The sequence below is a fragment of the Anomaloglossus baeobatrachus genome, chromosome 1, assembly GCF_048569485.1.
Source record: "Anomaloglossus baeobatrachus isolate aAnoBae1 chromosome 1, aAnoBae1.hap1, whole genome shotgun sequence".
Lineage (NCBI taxonomy): Eukaryota > Metazoa > Chordata > Amphibia > Anura > Aromobatidae > Anomaloglossus > Anomaloglossus baeobatrachus.
Window position 1 is genome coordinate 490,415,219 of NC_134353.1, and position 14,645 is coordinate 490,429,863.

The 14,645-nt window shown below is 44.6% G+C and overlaps 1 protein-coding gene across 3 annotated transcripts in view; it reads left to right on the plus strand.

The window, feature by feature from the left end:
* TRABD2A (TraB domain containing 2A) overlaps positions 1-14,645 on the plus strand; it is a 211,505-nt gene that overhangs the window by 143,046 nt on the left and 53,814 nt on the right. The window contains exons 3-5 of one of the 3 annotated variants that reach the window (XR_012751442.1): positions 6,806-6,952; positions 10,765-10,939; positions 13,894-14,135. Coding sequence is in view for 2 of the 3 variants with exons in the window: in XM_075338485.1 (XP_075194600.1) it covers positions 6,806-6,952; positions 10,765-10,939; positions 13,717-13,727 (333 nt within the window). In the remaining variant the exon portion in view is untranslated. Of the gene's footprint in view, positions 1-6,805; positions 6,953-10,764; positions 10,940-13,716; positions 13,807-13,893; positions 14,136-14,645 lie in introns of those variants that run through there. The other 2 variants (XM_075338485.1, XM_075338476.1) reach the window with 2 other exon arrangements.

A 14,645-nucleotide genomic window follows, 5' to 3' on the forward strand; every position in this document is an offset into this window, starting at 1 on the left:
GTACAGCTTCTTATCTCTACTCAACAGTGTCCCTATCTAATCCCAATTGTCAACTCACTGTTGCAGGGCAGATTTAACCTTTAACTGCTTCAGCCTTGTTCTCCATCCCAACCCCAAGCTAAAGGACCAGGGAGCAGTGACACATAGTGGTGCCTGAAAACAGTGCACCACACAAAAGCACACATATATTAACAACATTTCCCGTACATAAATACACAAAATAACCATGACATCTTCAGGGAAGTTGCAGGGCACCGGTCGCCCTCCTACAGAGATATGAAAAAAGCTTTTTTTTTAGAAAATTCATCTAACACAAAAATCTGATTTAACCCTTTAACGACCACAGGCCATACTGGTACGTCCTATGCCATATAGGTGAAATCACCTGTGGCTGCTGTGGGCAGCTGGCGGTGATTCCTACACATGTCAGCTGATTTGAACAGCTGACATGTGTGCCTCGCAGGCACAGGTGGATTTGCAATCCATCCGCACCTGTTAACCCCTTAAATCATGCTGTCAAAATGTGACAGCACGATTTAAATGCCCAGAGCAGTATACGTTCACTTACCTGGCACCATCAGCGGCGCCGTGATGTGATCACTGTGAGCCAATGGTAGCCATGGTAGCACAGGGTCATGTGATGTGACTCCTATAGCTCATATGACTCACTTCCTGTTTTAGCCAGCCGAGGGCTGCCTGTTACAAGACATGAGCGTTTATGGTGATCTCAGCTCTGCAGCTGTGATCAACAGAAATGAATGAGCGATCAGACTGCTGATCCTTATAGTCCCCTAGGGAATCTATGTAAACTAAAAAAAAAGTAAAAAAAAAACTTGACATTTTTTAAAAAACTAAAAGATCAAATCAACCCCCTTGCTCCCCTTTGAAAATAAAAGGTTTTAAAAAAAAAAAAATAAATATACACACATTTAGTATTGCCGCGTTCAGAAATGCTCGATCAATCAAAATATAAAATCAATTAATCTGATTGGTAAATGGCGTAGCAGCAAAAAAATTCTCAACGCTAAAATTATGTTTTTTCATCACTGCACATTTTGCACAAAATGCAATAACAGGCGATCAAAATGTCTGCCCAAAAATGGTACCATTAAAAACGTCAGCTCGAGTCGTAAAAAAAGCCATCACTGAGCCATAGATCCCGAAAAATGAGAACACTATAGGTGGTGGAAAATGACGCAAAAAGTGTGCCACTTTTTTGGGACAAACTTCTGATTTTATTTTAACCCCTAAAGCCCGCTACACACGCTTCAATATATCTCACAATCTGTCGTTGGGGTCAAGTTGTAAGTGACGCACATCCGGCATCGTTTGTGAGGTATCTGCGTGTGACATCTCCTTGCGATCAGGATTGAACGCAAAACCGTTGATCGCAAACACATCGTATCATTCTCTAGAATTGAGCGTTTTGTTGCACGAACCTAGTGAATTGTAACGTGTGACATCCCTCATACGATTTTGGTGTCTGATGCTATGTGCGCAGGTGTGCGCTCTGCACCGCAGCTTAAAAAAGGTCCGCTTCAGAGCGCAGCTGAAAAGCTGCGTTCTGAAGCGCCTCACAATGTCTGTCAGTCACTAATCTCTGTCAGTCGGTCACTATCTCTGTCCCTCACTCTCTGTCCATGTCAGTCTATCCCCCTCTCTCATATACTCACCGATCCCCGATCCCCGGCGCTGCACGGCGTTCACACTGCTCCGGCGGCTTTTACTGTTTTGAAAAAGCCGGCCGCCCATTAAACAATCTCGTATTCCCTGCTATCCCCACCCACCGGCGCCTATGATTGGTTACAGTGAGACACGCCCCCACTCTGAGTGACAGGTGTCACACTGCACCCAATCACAGCAGCCGGTGGGCGTGTCTATACTGTGTAGTGAAATAAATAATTAAATAATTAAAAAAAACGGCGTGCGGTTCCCCCCAATTTTAAAACCAGCCAGATAAAGCCATACGGCTGCAGGCTGGTATTCTCAGGATGGGGAGCTCCACGTTATGGGGAGCCCCCCAGCCTAACAATATCAGCCAACAGCCGCCCAGAATTGCCGCATACATTATATGCGACAGTTCTGGGACTGTACCCCGCTCTTCCCGATTTGCCCTGGTGCGTTGGCAAATCGGGGTAATAAGGAGTTATTGGCAGCCCATAGCTGCCAATAAGTCCTAGATTAATCATGTCAGGTGTCTATGAGACACCCTCCATGATTAATCTGTAAATTACAGTAAATAAACACACACCCGAAAAAATCCTTTATTAGAAATAAAAACACAAACATATACCCTGGTTCACCACTTTAATCAGCCCCAAAAAGCCCTCCTTGTCCGGCGTACTCCAGGATGCTCCAGCGTCGCTTCCAGCGCTGCTGCATGGAGGTGACCGGAGCTGCAGAAGACACAGCCGCTCCGGTCACCTCCACGCAGGTAATGAAGACAGCCGCGCGATCAGCTGCTGTCACTGAGGTTACCCGCGGCCACCGCTGCATCCACCGCTGGATCCAGTGACAGCGGGTAACCTCACTGACAGATCAGCTGATCGCGCGGCTGTCTTCATTAGCTGCGTGGAGGTGACCGGAGCGGCTGTGTCTGCTGCAGCTCCGGTCACCTCCATGCAGCAGCGCTGGATGCGACGCTGGACCATCCTGGAGTACGCCGGACATGGAGGGCTTTTTGGGGCTGATTAAAGTGGTGAACCAGGGAATGTGTGTGTTTTGTTTTATTTCCAATAAAGGATTTTTCGGGTGTGTGTGTTTATTTACTGTAATTTACAGATTAATCATGGAGGGTGTCTCATAGACGCCTGACATGATTAATCTAGGACTTATTGGCAGCTATGGGCTGCCAATAACTCCTTATTACCCCGATTTGCCAACACACCAGGGCAAATCGGGAAGAGCCGGGTACAGTCCCAGAACTGTCGCATATAATGTATGCGGCAATTCTGGGCGGCTGTTGGCTGATATTGTTAGGCTGGGGGGCTCCCCACAACGTGGAGCTCCCCATCCTGAGAATACCAGCCTGCAGCCGTATGGCTTTATCTGGCTGGTTTTAAAATTGGGGGGGACCGCACGCCGTTTTTTTTAATTATTTAATTATTTATTTCACTGCACAGTATAGACACGCCCACCGGCTGCTGTGATTGGGTGCAGTGTGACACCTGTCACTCAGCGTGGGGGCGTGTCTCACTGTAACCAATCATAGGCGCCGGTGGGCGGGGATAGCAGGGAATACGAGATTGTTTAATGGACGGCCGGCTTTTTCAAAACAGTAAAAGCCGCCGGAGCAGTGTGAACGCCGTGCAGTGCCGGGGATCGGGGATTGGTGAGTATGAGAGAGGGCTGCTAACTTCAGTAACTTAGGAGATTAGCGGTCACCGGTGAGTCCTTCACTGGTGACCGCTAATCAGGACGCGACACAGACAGAGCCGCAGCATGACCATGAAGTCGGGTGAAGTTCACCCGAGTTCATTCTGACAGTGCGGCTCTGTCTGTGTCTGCTGTCATCTGCCATTCAGCTCTGCTACATGGCTGTCTGTGTCTGCTGTCAGCGGCCATGTAGCAGAGCTGAATGGCAGATGACATAGTAAAAACACATCCCTACACATTACACACGCTTGTCAAGTCAATAAATAAAAAAAAAAAAAGGTGCCCAATGCATACGTCACAGAACACATGATCTAAAGGATCGCACATAACATTGATCAATTTAACATAGACTACTAACGCTCGTGTGACAGCAAATGAACGACCAACGTGAAATCTCATAAGATCCCATATGCAACCTGGGCGTGTCACATCGCAAATGCGATTGTACAACTAATTGCAACGTGTAAAGTGGGCTTTAGATAAAAGTAAAACTATACATGTTTGGTGTCTACAAACTCATATGACCTGAGAGGCATCACTCCGACACATTAGTTTTACCATATAGTGAACACGGTGAATAAAATATCACAAAAAGTATAATGCAATCGCACTTTTTTTTGCAATTTTTCCGCACTTTGAATTTTTTTTGCCATTTTTCAGTACACTATATGGTAAAACTTATAGTTTTACTTAAAAGTACATTTTTACTTTGGAATAGAAGATATTAATCTAAATCTATATCATAGCGATTGCCTCCATATAAAAACTTATGATCATTTTTGGTAGTTTGATATAGTAGCAAGATCTAAGTCATTTCTTCATAAATGACAATTTTTGAGCTTTATAAAAGCTTACAAACACATTCAATGCAAACAATATGGTACTTTAGTTGTATTTCTGCAGCTGTCATGTTCCCTCTGCAGTGACAGTTAGTGAACCTATTTTAGCTCAAGAGGGTGGGAGAAGAACAAGGGTCCATCAGACATTGGATTCTTTTTTAAGACAAAAGACCCCCTGCCTTGCACTTTTATCCACATGGGATCAAAGAGCCAATCTGCATATGAAAGGCTTATGGTATTATGCAACTTAAATTAGCCAATCGCCACCCCGCCTGCTTTGAGACCTTCTCAACAAAAACACTCACATCTGTTCAATCAATTGCTCTATCTTCTCTGTTTGTCCATTCTCAACTTTGCTTGTCAAGTCAATCAGTTTATTAGATCATGCTCCAGAAAACCATGCTCACAGCTTTAGTTCTGAAACGAGGAGTCTTCACAGAAGAGAAGTCTAATAAAACATTGTTTAATCCTTGAAGAGCCCGTCTTCCTTAGTGATTATATTAAAGAACAGACAATGCTATATTATGACCTTGGGCAATTCTATACTTCTAAAATTCTACACTGTATGAATGTTATAATATCACATATTTTACCATTTTGATGTTCAATTCACTTTATTGAAAGCTGTTTTTTTAAGATAAAAGCCTAGAGAAATACCAGTATGCAATTTAAGAGTAAGTATCATTGGTACAAATACAAGAAAATAAGCCACCGCAAATCAGTATATGTGCTAGAGCTCACAAGCAAAGCCATGTACATGGACCTTGCACGACTTAAGGGTGCTTTACACGCTGCGACATCGCTAACAATATATCGTCGGGGTCACGTCGTTAGTGACGCACATCCGGCGTTGTTAGTGACATCGCAGCGTGTGACAGCTAGGAGCGACGATGAACGATCGCAAAAACGTCAAAAATCGTTGATCGTTGACACGTCACTCCTTTTCATAATATCGTTAGTGGTGCATGCCGCTGGTTGTTCGTCTTTCCTGCGGCACCACACATCGTTACTTGTGTCACCGCAGGAACGACGAACATCTCCTTACCTGCATCCACCGGCAATGAGGAAGGAAGGAGGTGGGCAGCATGTTCCGAGCTCATCTCCGCCCCTCCGCTTCTATTGGGCAGCCGCTTAGTGACGTCGCTGTGACGCTGAATGAACAGCCCCCTTAGAAAGAACACGGTTCGCTGGCCACAGTGACGTCGCTAGGCAGGTAAGTAGTGTGACGGGTGTAAGCGATGTTGTGCGCCACAGGCAGCGATTTGCCCGTGACGCACAACCGACGGCAGGTACGCTCACTAGTGATATCGATAGCGATATTGCAGCGTGTAAAGTGCCCTTTAGACTAAAGTTTTCTGAACCCACCAATGTTAGTGTGATTAGCCAACAATCTATTGTGTATGGGGGCTCTCAACTTTTTCACTAACAGATGAGTTAGGGGAGATAACGATTGAGCACCTTGAATTTTACCACCGATCATTTTGTTAGTCAGGAGATACGCTTCTGCCGGAACTGGAGATGGAGATAATTAAAATAAGAAGTGTGAGAACTGTGAAAATATAAGAAAAACAGAGAATTAGCATTTTATACAATTTTTAGTATAGTATTTACAGCTTGCACTTCAAAATATTACTACATGACACATCAATTCTACGAATGCCATAGAATGTTTTAATATTTTATACTATGTGTCTCGCTGAGACTTTCAGTGGGAAGATGGAGGTAGGCAAGTCACACACTCACTACTTATTTTTTAATGAGTATCAAAACACATTCTCAAGTGAAAGAATAAACTAACATTTGATGAGAAAACTTAAAGGGAACCAATCACCAGGATTTTCATATATAACCTAAAGCCAGTGCTAAAATCAGCAGCTTCTTGAGTGACAGAAGCTGAGGAGCAGATAATATCTGGGGGGGTGAATATCATTCTTATCCCCACCCCTATTAGAATTAGCATAAGTTTTATACAATCAATTTACTTTTTTACTGGCAGGACCTGTGTGAGGTCATACCCATGTGACCAGAAGGGGCGGGGCCTCAGCCAACAGAAAAATGTTGCTTCCTGGTATCAGCTTTGTTGGCTGAGGGCCCTCCCCTTCTTGTCACATGGGTATGACCTCACACAGGTTCTGCTAGTGAAAAATTAAATCGATTCTATAATACATATTCTAATTCAACAGTGGGAGGGGATAATTATGATTACACCCCCCCCCCATCCTCCTGCTATTATCTGATCCCCAGCTGTTGTCACTCAAGAAGCTGATGATTTTATAAACTTAACTTTCTTGGATTTCAAAACCTAAACATCCGAGCTGACAACTAAATGTATGTAGAGAATCAGCCTGATAGTGCCAGTATAGCACTGTCTTAAGGTTAGATATGAAAATCCTGGTGATTGGTTCACTTTAAGTGACTCATGGGAGTTTGTGTACATAAAATGTGAAGATGTTGCCTAACCCATTAGATCGTTAATTTTACATTAATGAAGGTAAATCAATATGTTTTACCTCCAAAAGTTCAAATTGTTTTTGTGAGCATCTGTTTTATCTTCACAGACCACAATGTCATGAGTTATATTTCTTTTCCAGGTTGTATTTGCCTTGAACCAAACCCTCTTGCAGCAGGAGAGCCTTCGTGCTGGAAGTCTCCAAGCTCCATATACAACTGAGGACCTCATCAAACATTACAACTGTGGAGACCTGAACTCTATAATATTCAACCATGATTCTTCACAAGTATGATTACATGCATTCTCAAAATACAATATTGCTTAGCATTGTTCAGGCATATATCAGGAGAAAGAAAGGTAGCTCCAGCTTCTGCTATTAAGAAACTCCCTGAGGATTTAGTGATTTCCAAGGCTGTCAGTGTGCTGAAATAATGTGGAGCTTGTAGTACAATATGTTCACCTCCTCATTAAACACATGTTTCACACATTTTATTTCAATAAGATGTTAGATATAAGAGCTTATCTCCAGGAGAAACAATGAAGATATAGATTTTAAGAACACACTGTACATAGACCAACTAGTCCGTGTCACTATGTTTCGATTTCGACCCTCGCCGGAATTTTTTAGAGAGTATGAAAACTATACATTTCTGGAAAGGTTATTGTATAAGCAATAAGAAAAATAATGTTTCCATTTGCCCTGACTCATATTGGATTTCACAAAATGGCTGACTTGACATCAATTTTCCTTTATATATATCAGCTTGTAAATAATATAAACATATAATATTTGCATAAAGGTACAGAAATCACATATTTAGATTTAGAACTTGACAAAAGAAAAGAGCACCATGACCTTGGGCCAGGTGCAGTCAAGAAGTATCATCACATTATCGAGAAGATAAAGGAAGCAATTTTGAAACATGGAAACCCATTTGCTGTTGTAGGTGACAAGTTACACAATGTGATCACTCATGCCTACATCCCTGATGAGTATGTCAAAATGATCCTGAATGCAGATGATACTGGTCAAAAGTTATATGAAGAGTACGTGTCTGAGCGAATCAATGGAGATGTTAGCCCATGAGCACCAGTTAAGAAGGAAAACAACAGAATGTTCATGTCAGCAAACAAGAAAACTACAGTGAAACCCTGTGATAAGACTGTGGATCTAAAGGAGACCAAAAACTTGTATGGCAGAATGGTGGTCTTGGCAAGGTCTAACAGAGACATGAATGAAAAAGCGGCAATAGGGAACTACGAATTTATTGTGACACCAAGAGCCTTTTTTGCTCCAGATGGTACAATCTTAAAATGCCTTGACAAGTCAAAATTGATCAGTGTCCTCAACAAGTTGGCAACAGTAGAAACTGTGCAGGAAGATCTGCACAGTGGGATGGACACCAGATCAGATACTCCAAGCCACCAGATAGCCCTGGTAGATGGCATGGTTCTTCTCCAAATGATGGCCAACAAACCAGCAACGATAGTGACGGTCAATGATCTCAGTTACTGCTTCAATGCCATGCTTATGTTTCTGGCAGGAAATTATGATGAAATCATCCTTGTATTTGATACGTACAGGGAAGATTCTCTCAAGAGTGCTACTAGGGATAAAAGAAGGCAAGGGAAAGCACCAATTCAGTATCAGGTCAGAGATGACACAAACGTTAAATGTATCCCAATGAACAGGTTCCTTTCACATGACAATACAAACACTGACCTAACAAACTATCTTGCTGCAAAGACTCTAGAGTACAACTCGTCATCACAAAAACTGGTTGTAACTTGTTCTTCAGGGCATACCAGGAGCAACAAAGACTTAGTTTTTGATGACAACAATCATGAAGAAGCAGACACACTGTTGATTTACCAGGCTGTCCTGGCATCACAACGAAACCCACCGGATGCAAGGATGGTTTTCTTCTCCCAGATACCGATGTCCTGGTGTTACTAATTGCTTATTATGACCTCATGCTGAAGAACACATCCATTTCAATGGTCTCAGGAATGATTGAGATAGAGCCAATAAGGAGAGTCATAGGGGCAGAAAGAGCACAGGCTTTGCCAGCCTTCCATGCATTCACTGGTGCAGACAACACTGGAAGGTTCTCTCGTATAGGCAAAGCAACCTGGCTGCAAGCTTACATGAAGGCAACTCCAGATGTAATCAGTTCTCTGCAGATGCTTTCCACAGAGACAGAAGTCACAGATGCTATGTTGTCAACACTTGCTAGCTTCGTCTGTTTAGCTTACTCTCCCACAGGCATCTACATCAACAATATTCCCGAACTGTGATGGCATCTTTTTTGCAAGCACATGGCAGAAAGTGACAAGCTACCTCCTACACTTGGAGCTCTAAAACAACATGTCCTCAGAGTCCATATCCAAGCCAGGTTGTGGGGACAGGCTAACATTGCTTTGCAGGATTCTCTGCTGGATCCTATGCAGAATGGTTACCACAAAGACTTGGATGGCCAGCTGAAACCAACCATGACAGATGCTCTTCCAGCTCCAAAGGCAATAATTGAGATGATTAGTTGTAAATGCAAAAAAGGGTGTTCTTGTGCAGGGTGTTCCTGCCGAACACATACGTTATCCTGTACCGATCTTTGTCACTCCAACGGTGAGTGTCAGAACAACGAGGACACCCAGATCCAATATGAAAGTGATGATGACCGTGATGGTAGTGATACGTAAAAAGTCTCAGGGGCTCAAAAAATTAAAAACATTATACTGTATATTGTTCGTGGATGACAACTTGTATAACAAGTAATAATACCAAATAAATAAAAATAATTTTTAGTTGAATCTAGAGTATTTATTTGGTTACCCTTGCATTTCTTTGCCCTGAAAATGTATGTTTAGGAAAATCAAGTATGTTTATATTATTTACAAGCTGATATATATAAAGGAAAATTGATGTAAAGTCAACCATTTTGTGAAATCCAATATGGTGTCCGCGTATGAGTCAGGGCAAATTAAAACATTGTTTTTCTTATTGCTTATACAATAACCTTTCCAGAAACGTACAGTTTTTATACTCTACAAAAAATTCCGGCGAAATTACATAGTAAACCTGACTAAACTGGCATTCTAAACTTGGTATTGGGGACACAAAAAGTTGCTATAGGTGTAATGTCCCAGCATATGTGACTCCAGTATAAGGCTGGGGACGCACTGGCTTTATTGCAAGTCAGTCGCATAACACTCGGCTCCCGCTCTGCTGGAGTGTAAGCCGAGTGTAAGCTGAGGGTCATGCCACTGTACTGTGATCCAGCGATCATAAGACAGCCACGGAGAACAGGGCTGTGCTGCGGAGGAGAGGGAGGGACTAATCTCTCTATCTCCTCCACTGTCGGCTGATGTGATTCTCACACTACCCCTCTTGTTACATTGGTGTAATGCAAGTGCACTGCAATATTTCTCTTGCCCCCATAGACTTGTATGGGTGCGAGTGAAAACAAATCGGATTCCACTTGCGTCATGATGCCATTGTTTTCTCGGTTCGACTAGGGCTGAGAAAAAAATTGCTCAGGGGAGCTACCCCATAGAGTAAAATTGATCAGAGTGGAATGCAATTTTTTTTATTGCATTCCACTTGCTCCGTTTTACTCGCTGTGTGTTCTTACCCTAACAGTGCATATTACATGACCATCGAATGCTATTATAAGATCATTCAGTTTGGCTACTCAAGTGGGTTCAATTGAAAACTCCGACTGTGTGTGACCAATTTAGCATTCATGGTCCTATCAGCAACAGGTTCCTTTTTTATTGAGTGCTAGATATAGAATTTATTCTCCATTAGATACAATATGTTGATGTCTGTCCATTCTCAATGGGATTTACATGGAGTTTGCATTTTTTAGAGCCCCGGACGTTTTTGTAGGATTGCCTCCAATGATCTCCAATGATCTCGAACTAGAGATTATAATCTATATAATGCCCTACTATAAATCTAAGCGAGCTTTTATCTGACAACACAGATCGAGACATACTGGTTGAGAATCATTGCATATTTGTAGCAAATTCAACTGGAATGCTAAATTAATCTGTACTTTTATCTACACATCCCTACAATTCGGTTTTCTTCTTCAGGTGCCTAATTTTATAAATGCTACCATACCACCACATGAACAAATAACTGCTCAAGAGATTGATAATTATTTTCGACAAGAACTAATTTACAAAAGAAATGAACGTATGGGAAAGAGAGTGAAGGATCTTTTGGAAGAGTTTCCGGAAAAGAGCTTTTTCTTTGCTTTTGGTGCAGGTAAAGATTGTGAACTCAAAAGCCCCAATTCATTAAGACTGGCATTTTGTATGCCGGCGTGCAGGTATAGAATACTTTGAATTTATTAAGAGGGGCACACCACTTAATGAATTTGGTGCATCTTATCATGGTATGTGCCTCTGTATTCATCAGTAGAAATGATACTGAAGTACCAGAATGGAGTAACCTTTCTGGACTGAGAAACGCTGCCACTTGTGAAAAATTTTACTTGCAGAATTAGCCTTGTCCAGCCTTACCTTCTGCCCAGATTTGTCCATTTTGGTGTTGCTGCCCAAAACTGTTGCAAAAACGCCAAAAGTCACTTTGTGTAAATATATTGTGACTTTTCAAAGTGTTTTAAGACAGTTTTCAGGCATAAAGACTTTGATAAATTGGTGCATAAGACTTTGTTTAGGCAGTATAGATTTATAAGAGGCCAGTCACATATATACATAGTCAGGTGTAGCACAATTCAGTACATGATATGTAGTATTGAATGAAGGCTACCTCTCCTACTTCTTGAGCTAGTGTATCTTCCATTCCTGAGGAACAGGGTGGCCTTTTTCTGCAGGGCTGCCCTTGGCTTGTGTCTAATAGGAAATCCAGCCATAGGTAATAGTTATCCTATATTCACGAAAGCTATCTATCTCAAATATAAAGAAGTAGCACTCCAAATAAAGTGTACAAAAAACTCATGGTACTTTCATTACTCCATATCAAATCACATTTTTAGCTTCAAAAACAACACTAGTGGACCTTTTTCAAGCATGACAAACTGCAATAAAGTGATGTATGAAAGCGAACACTTAAAGGGAACCTGTTAGGGGCAATATGTGTGAAGCCCCGCAAGTATTGTGTCGGTGCATTACCTTCAGGGACTCCACGCAGCTGGATCCTGTCACAGGTAGGAAATCTTCTATCTAGGATTGTCGTGACGCCACTCTCAGAATTGCGGTCAGTGGGGACCGCCACTGCAGATTAAGGGACGCCTGGGGCTGATGGTGGGTGCAGTCAGTTGTAATAGCCTCCTGAGAGTGAGGCAAGCCCCAGGGCCCTGTGTAAGTGTGTGGAACTACAAGTCGCAGAATGACTCACACGCACAAGCAGGATGTCTTTCAGGGGTTTTACTCACTGATGGTGGCAGGGTGAGTAACCCGGGCGTAGCTGGGATTAACCAAGCTGGAACCAGGTGTCCTTTAGGCTGACTGATGAGGGTGGCTACCGACTCGCCTTCCTTAGCCCTTTCCGTTTTGGGGTAACCCCTGCTTGAAGCCCTGCTGGGGTCGCCCAGGGAAGTTGCTGGTGCCTCTCTCCCCTTCTTTTTGGCCCGTTTGCTTGTAGCCTGGACCAGATCACTCCAGCTGCTTGCCTCCTGTGAACTATGGGCCCTAACTGTGGCTACGTGGCTGCGGACTCTGTAGTGTTGTCTTGGGGGTGTAAAGTGCCCCCTCATGCAGGTTTGGCAAGGGAAAGGTGGATCTATCCCTGCACTGGGACCTGCTACCCGTTGGGCCTGGTATCTCCCTGACAGTCTCCTTACTTTCCCCTCCGTTGCTCTATCTTTAGCTGTGTGTGGATTTCGGGCAGCACTCCCAGGTGACCGTTCTCCCCCGTCGGTAGTCACTGCGCGGACGCTGTTAGACTGCAACAGCTCCAGGGTCCGCTTCTGCTCTCCCTGAGCTGCTCACTAAACCGGCTCACTCGTGGGACCTGCACTGCTGCTCCTGTCTGAGCTCCACTTCCATGCTCCTCACTCCTCCACACTCTGCTTCAGACTGCTCTTCTCCTCCTCCTTCCTCTTTTCCCTTTTGTGCCTGCCTACGCCACCTAGCAACCAGGCTCTCTACCACACCCCTTGAGTGGAGATGGAGGCTTCGCCCCCTCCTGGGATCCCCAGGGGTCCTCTCAAAGGTACATGTGTGAGACCTGATCACTATGCGCCTGTGTAGTCACACCTCGGTCAGCCTTCTGGATTACCTGTGTTGTACTGTCCCCAGCATGGGTGCAGTACTCAGTGGTGCCTGACCAGGTCAGGGGCGCCACATTCCCCCTTAGTTATCACCAGCACGTCCTCGGGCTGCAAGACAACATTTTAAAATGCGTAAAACATTAAAACATGGTAAAACGTTTTAAAACCACCAGGTACCATACATCACCACCCTCCACCCACAAGTCCGTTAACCCACCCTAAACCCTCTCTCGTTGGCCGCGCCTTCAGCCACTTCTGGCAGGATGTAGAGGCGGCTTTCATGGTCTGGTGGTTTCAGGGTATACCTGGCCTGATGGAGCCGCGCCTTCAGCCTCTTCTGGCAGGATGTAGAGGCGGCCTCCACAGTTGGTGCTGACCAGGTACCCTGTTTGTGGTGGAGAGCCAGGCCCCATAAACAGGCATGCTCCCTGGTTGCAGGCGAGCCAGGCCCCTAAACAGGCTGGCTCTGGTGGTGGTACCTCTGGGGTAACTATTTACACTGCGAGAGTTTGTGGCTATAGCCAGTTCATAGCCTTAAGGTTCATGGGTTTCTCACATTAGTTCATGTGGGCACATTTCTTGAACATTTAAACGTTGCAAAACTTCAAACTTTAACTTCTGTACTTTACTTTACTTTACATGCTTTACACAGATTCCTCCTCACCAGGGCTTGGGCCTGTAGGGCTGCGGCACCTGTTGCTTTCTCCATCTCTGTCATCATCTGTAGTGGTCTCATCAATGGGTTCTTTGTCTTTTCTTTCCTCTTCTTCTGTGTCTGTTTCTTTTTCTGTGTCTGTTTCTTTTGCAGGATTACTGTAGGGACTTCTGGGACATGGTGTAACATCCAGTGCGTACCATCCGCGTTCTCCTTGGTGCATGGTGAATTCCACTGAGTCTCCCATCTGTAGATTTCTTCCTGGATGTCCTCTGGGTAAATGTGCTCTAACATCCCTTCTGTTCACAAAGATGCCTTCTTTCATTCCAGGTACAACTATAAAGCCATATCCTGATTTTAAACTAAAGTCTTCCACTACTCCACGACAAAGTGGGCCTCTGACCTGGGATTTGGCTCTCCTTAAAGACCGTTTCTCTTCCAAGTCTCTGGCTGTTACTTCATCCTTCCTATTCGGAGATTGCTGTGCAGGGGAAAACTTTGTTCTGCTGCGGCGCCGTGTCTTGCGGGCTGGATTCTGTTGGGTTGCTACTTCACTGCTTGCAGGCTCCCAGGTGAGGTTTCTGGACAAATCTTCCTCAGCGGAGGGTGTCGGGCTCTCTTCATCCCAGCGGGAATATGGCAACATCTCTGGCTCTGGGCATGGATCCCCTGCTGATGGCTCCGGGGTCAGCTCCTCAGCCTTCTGTCCTCCTCTCCCCCTTAGTTCTTCTGAGCACTCCTGTTGTGGCAGCGCTGGGGATGGGTGTTCATCAGCCGGCCAGGGCAGTGGACTTTTTGGCGTGGATATTGCCGGAGTCTTCCTGGGGGTGTGCGGAGGGAGCAGATACCGGTCCACCATCTCCTGTGGGAACTGGGCCTCTAGGTCAGCCTTCAGCTTCCAGTATTCGGGGTCCTCCCCCAGCAGGGACTTCCTAGCAGGGACTTCCTTAGACTGGGGAGCGGTGTCTGCTCTGGCCTTGCAGGCCGGGGTAAACAGTGGTACAGTCTTGTCTTGGCGGGCCGCGCCCTGCATGGCGGCGGCCTGGTCTTGACGGGCCGCGCCTGACATGGCGGCGGCCTGG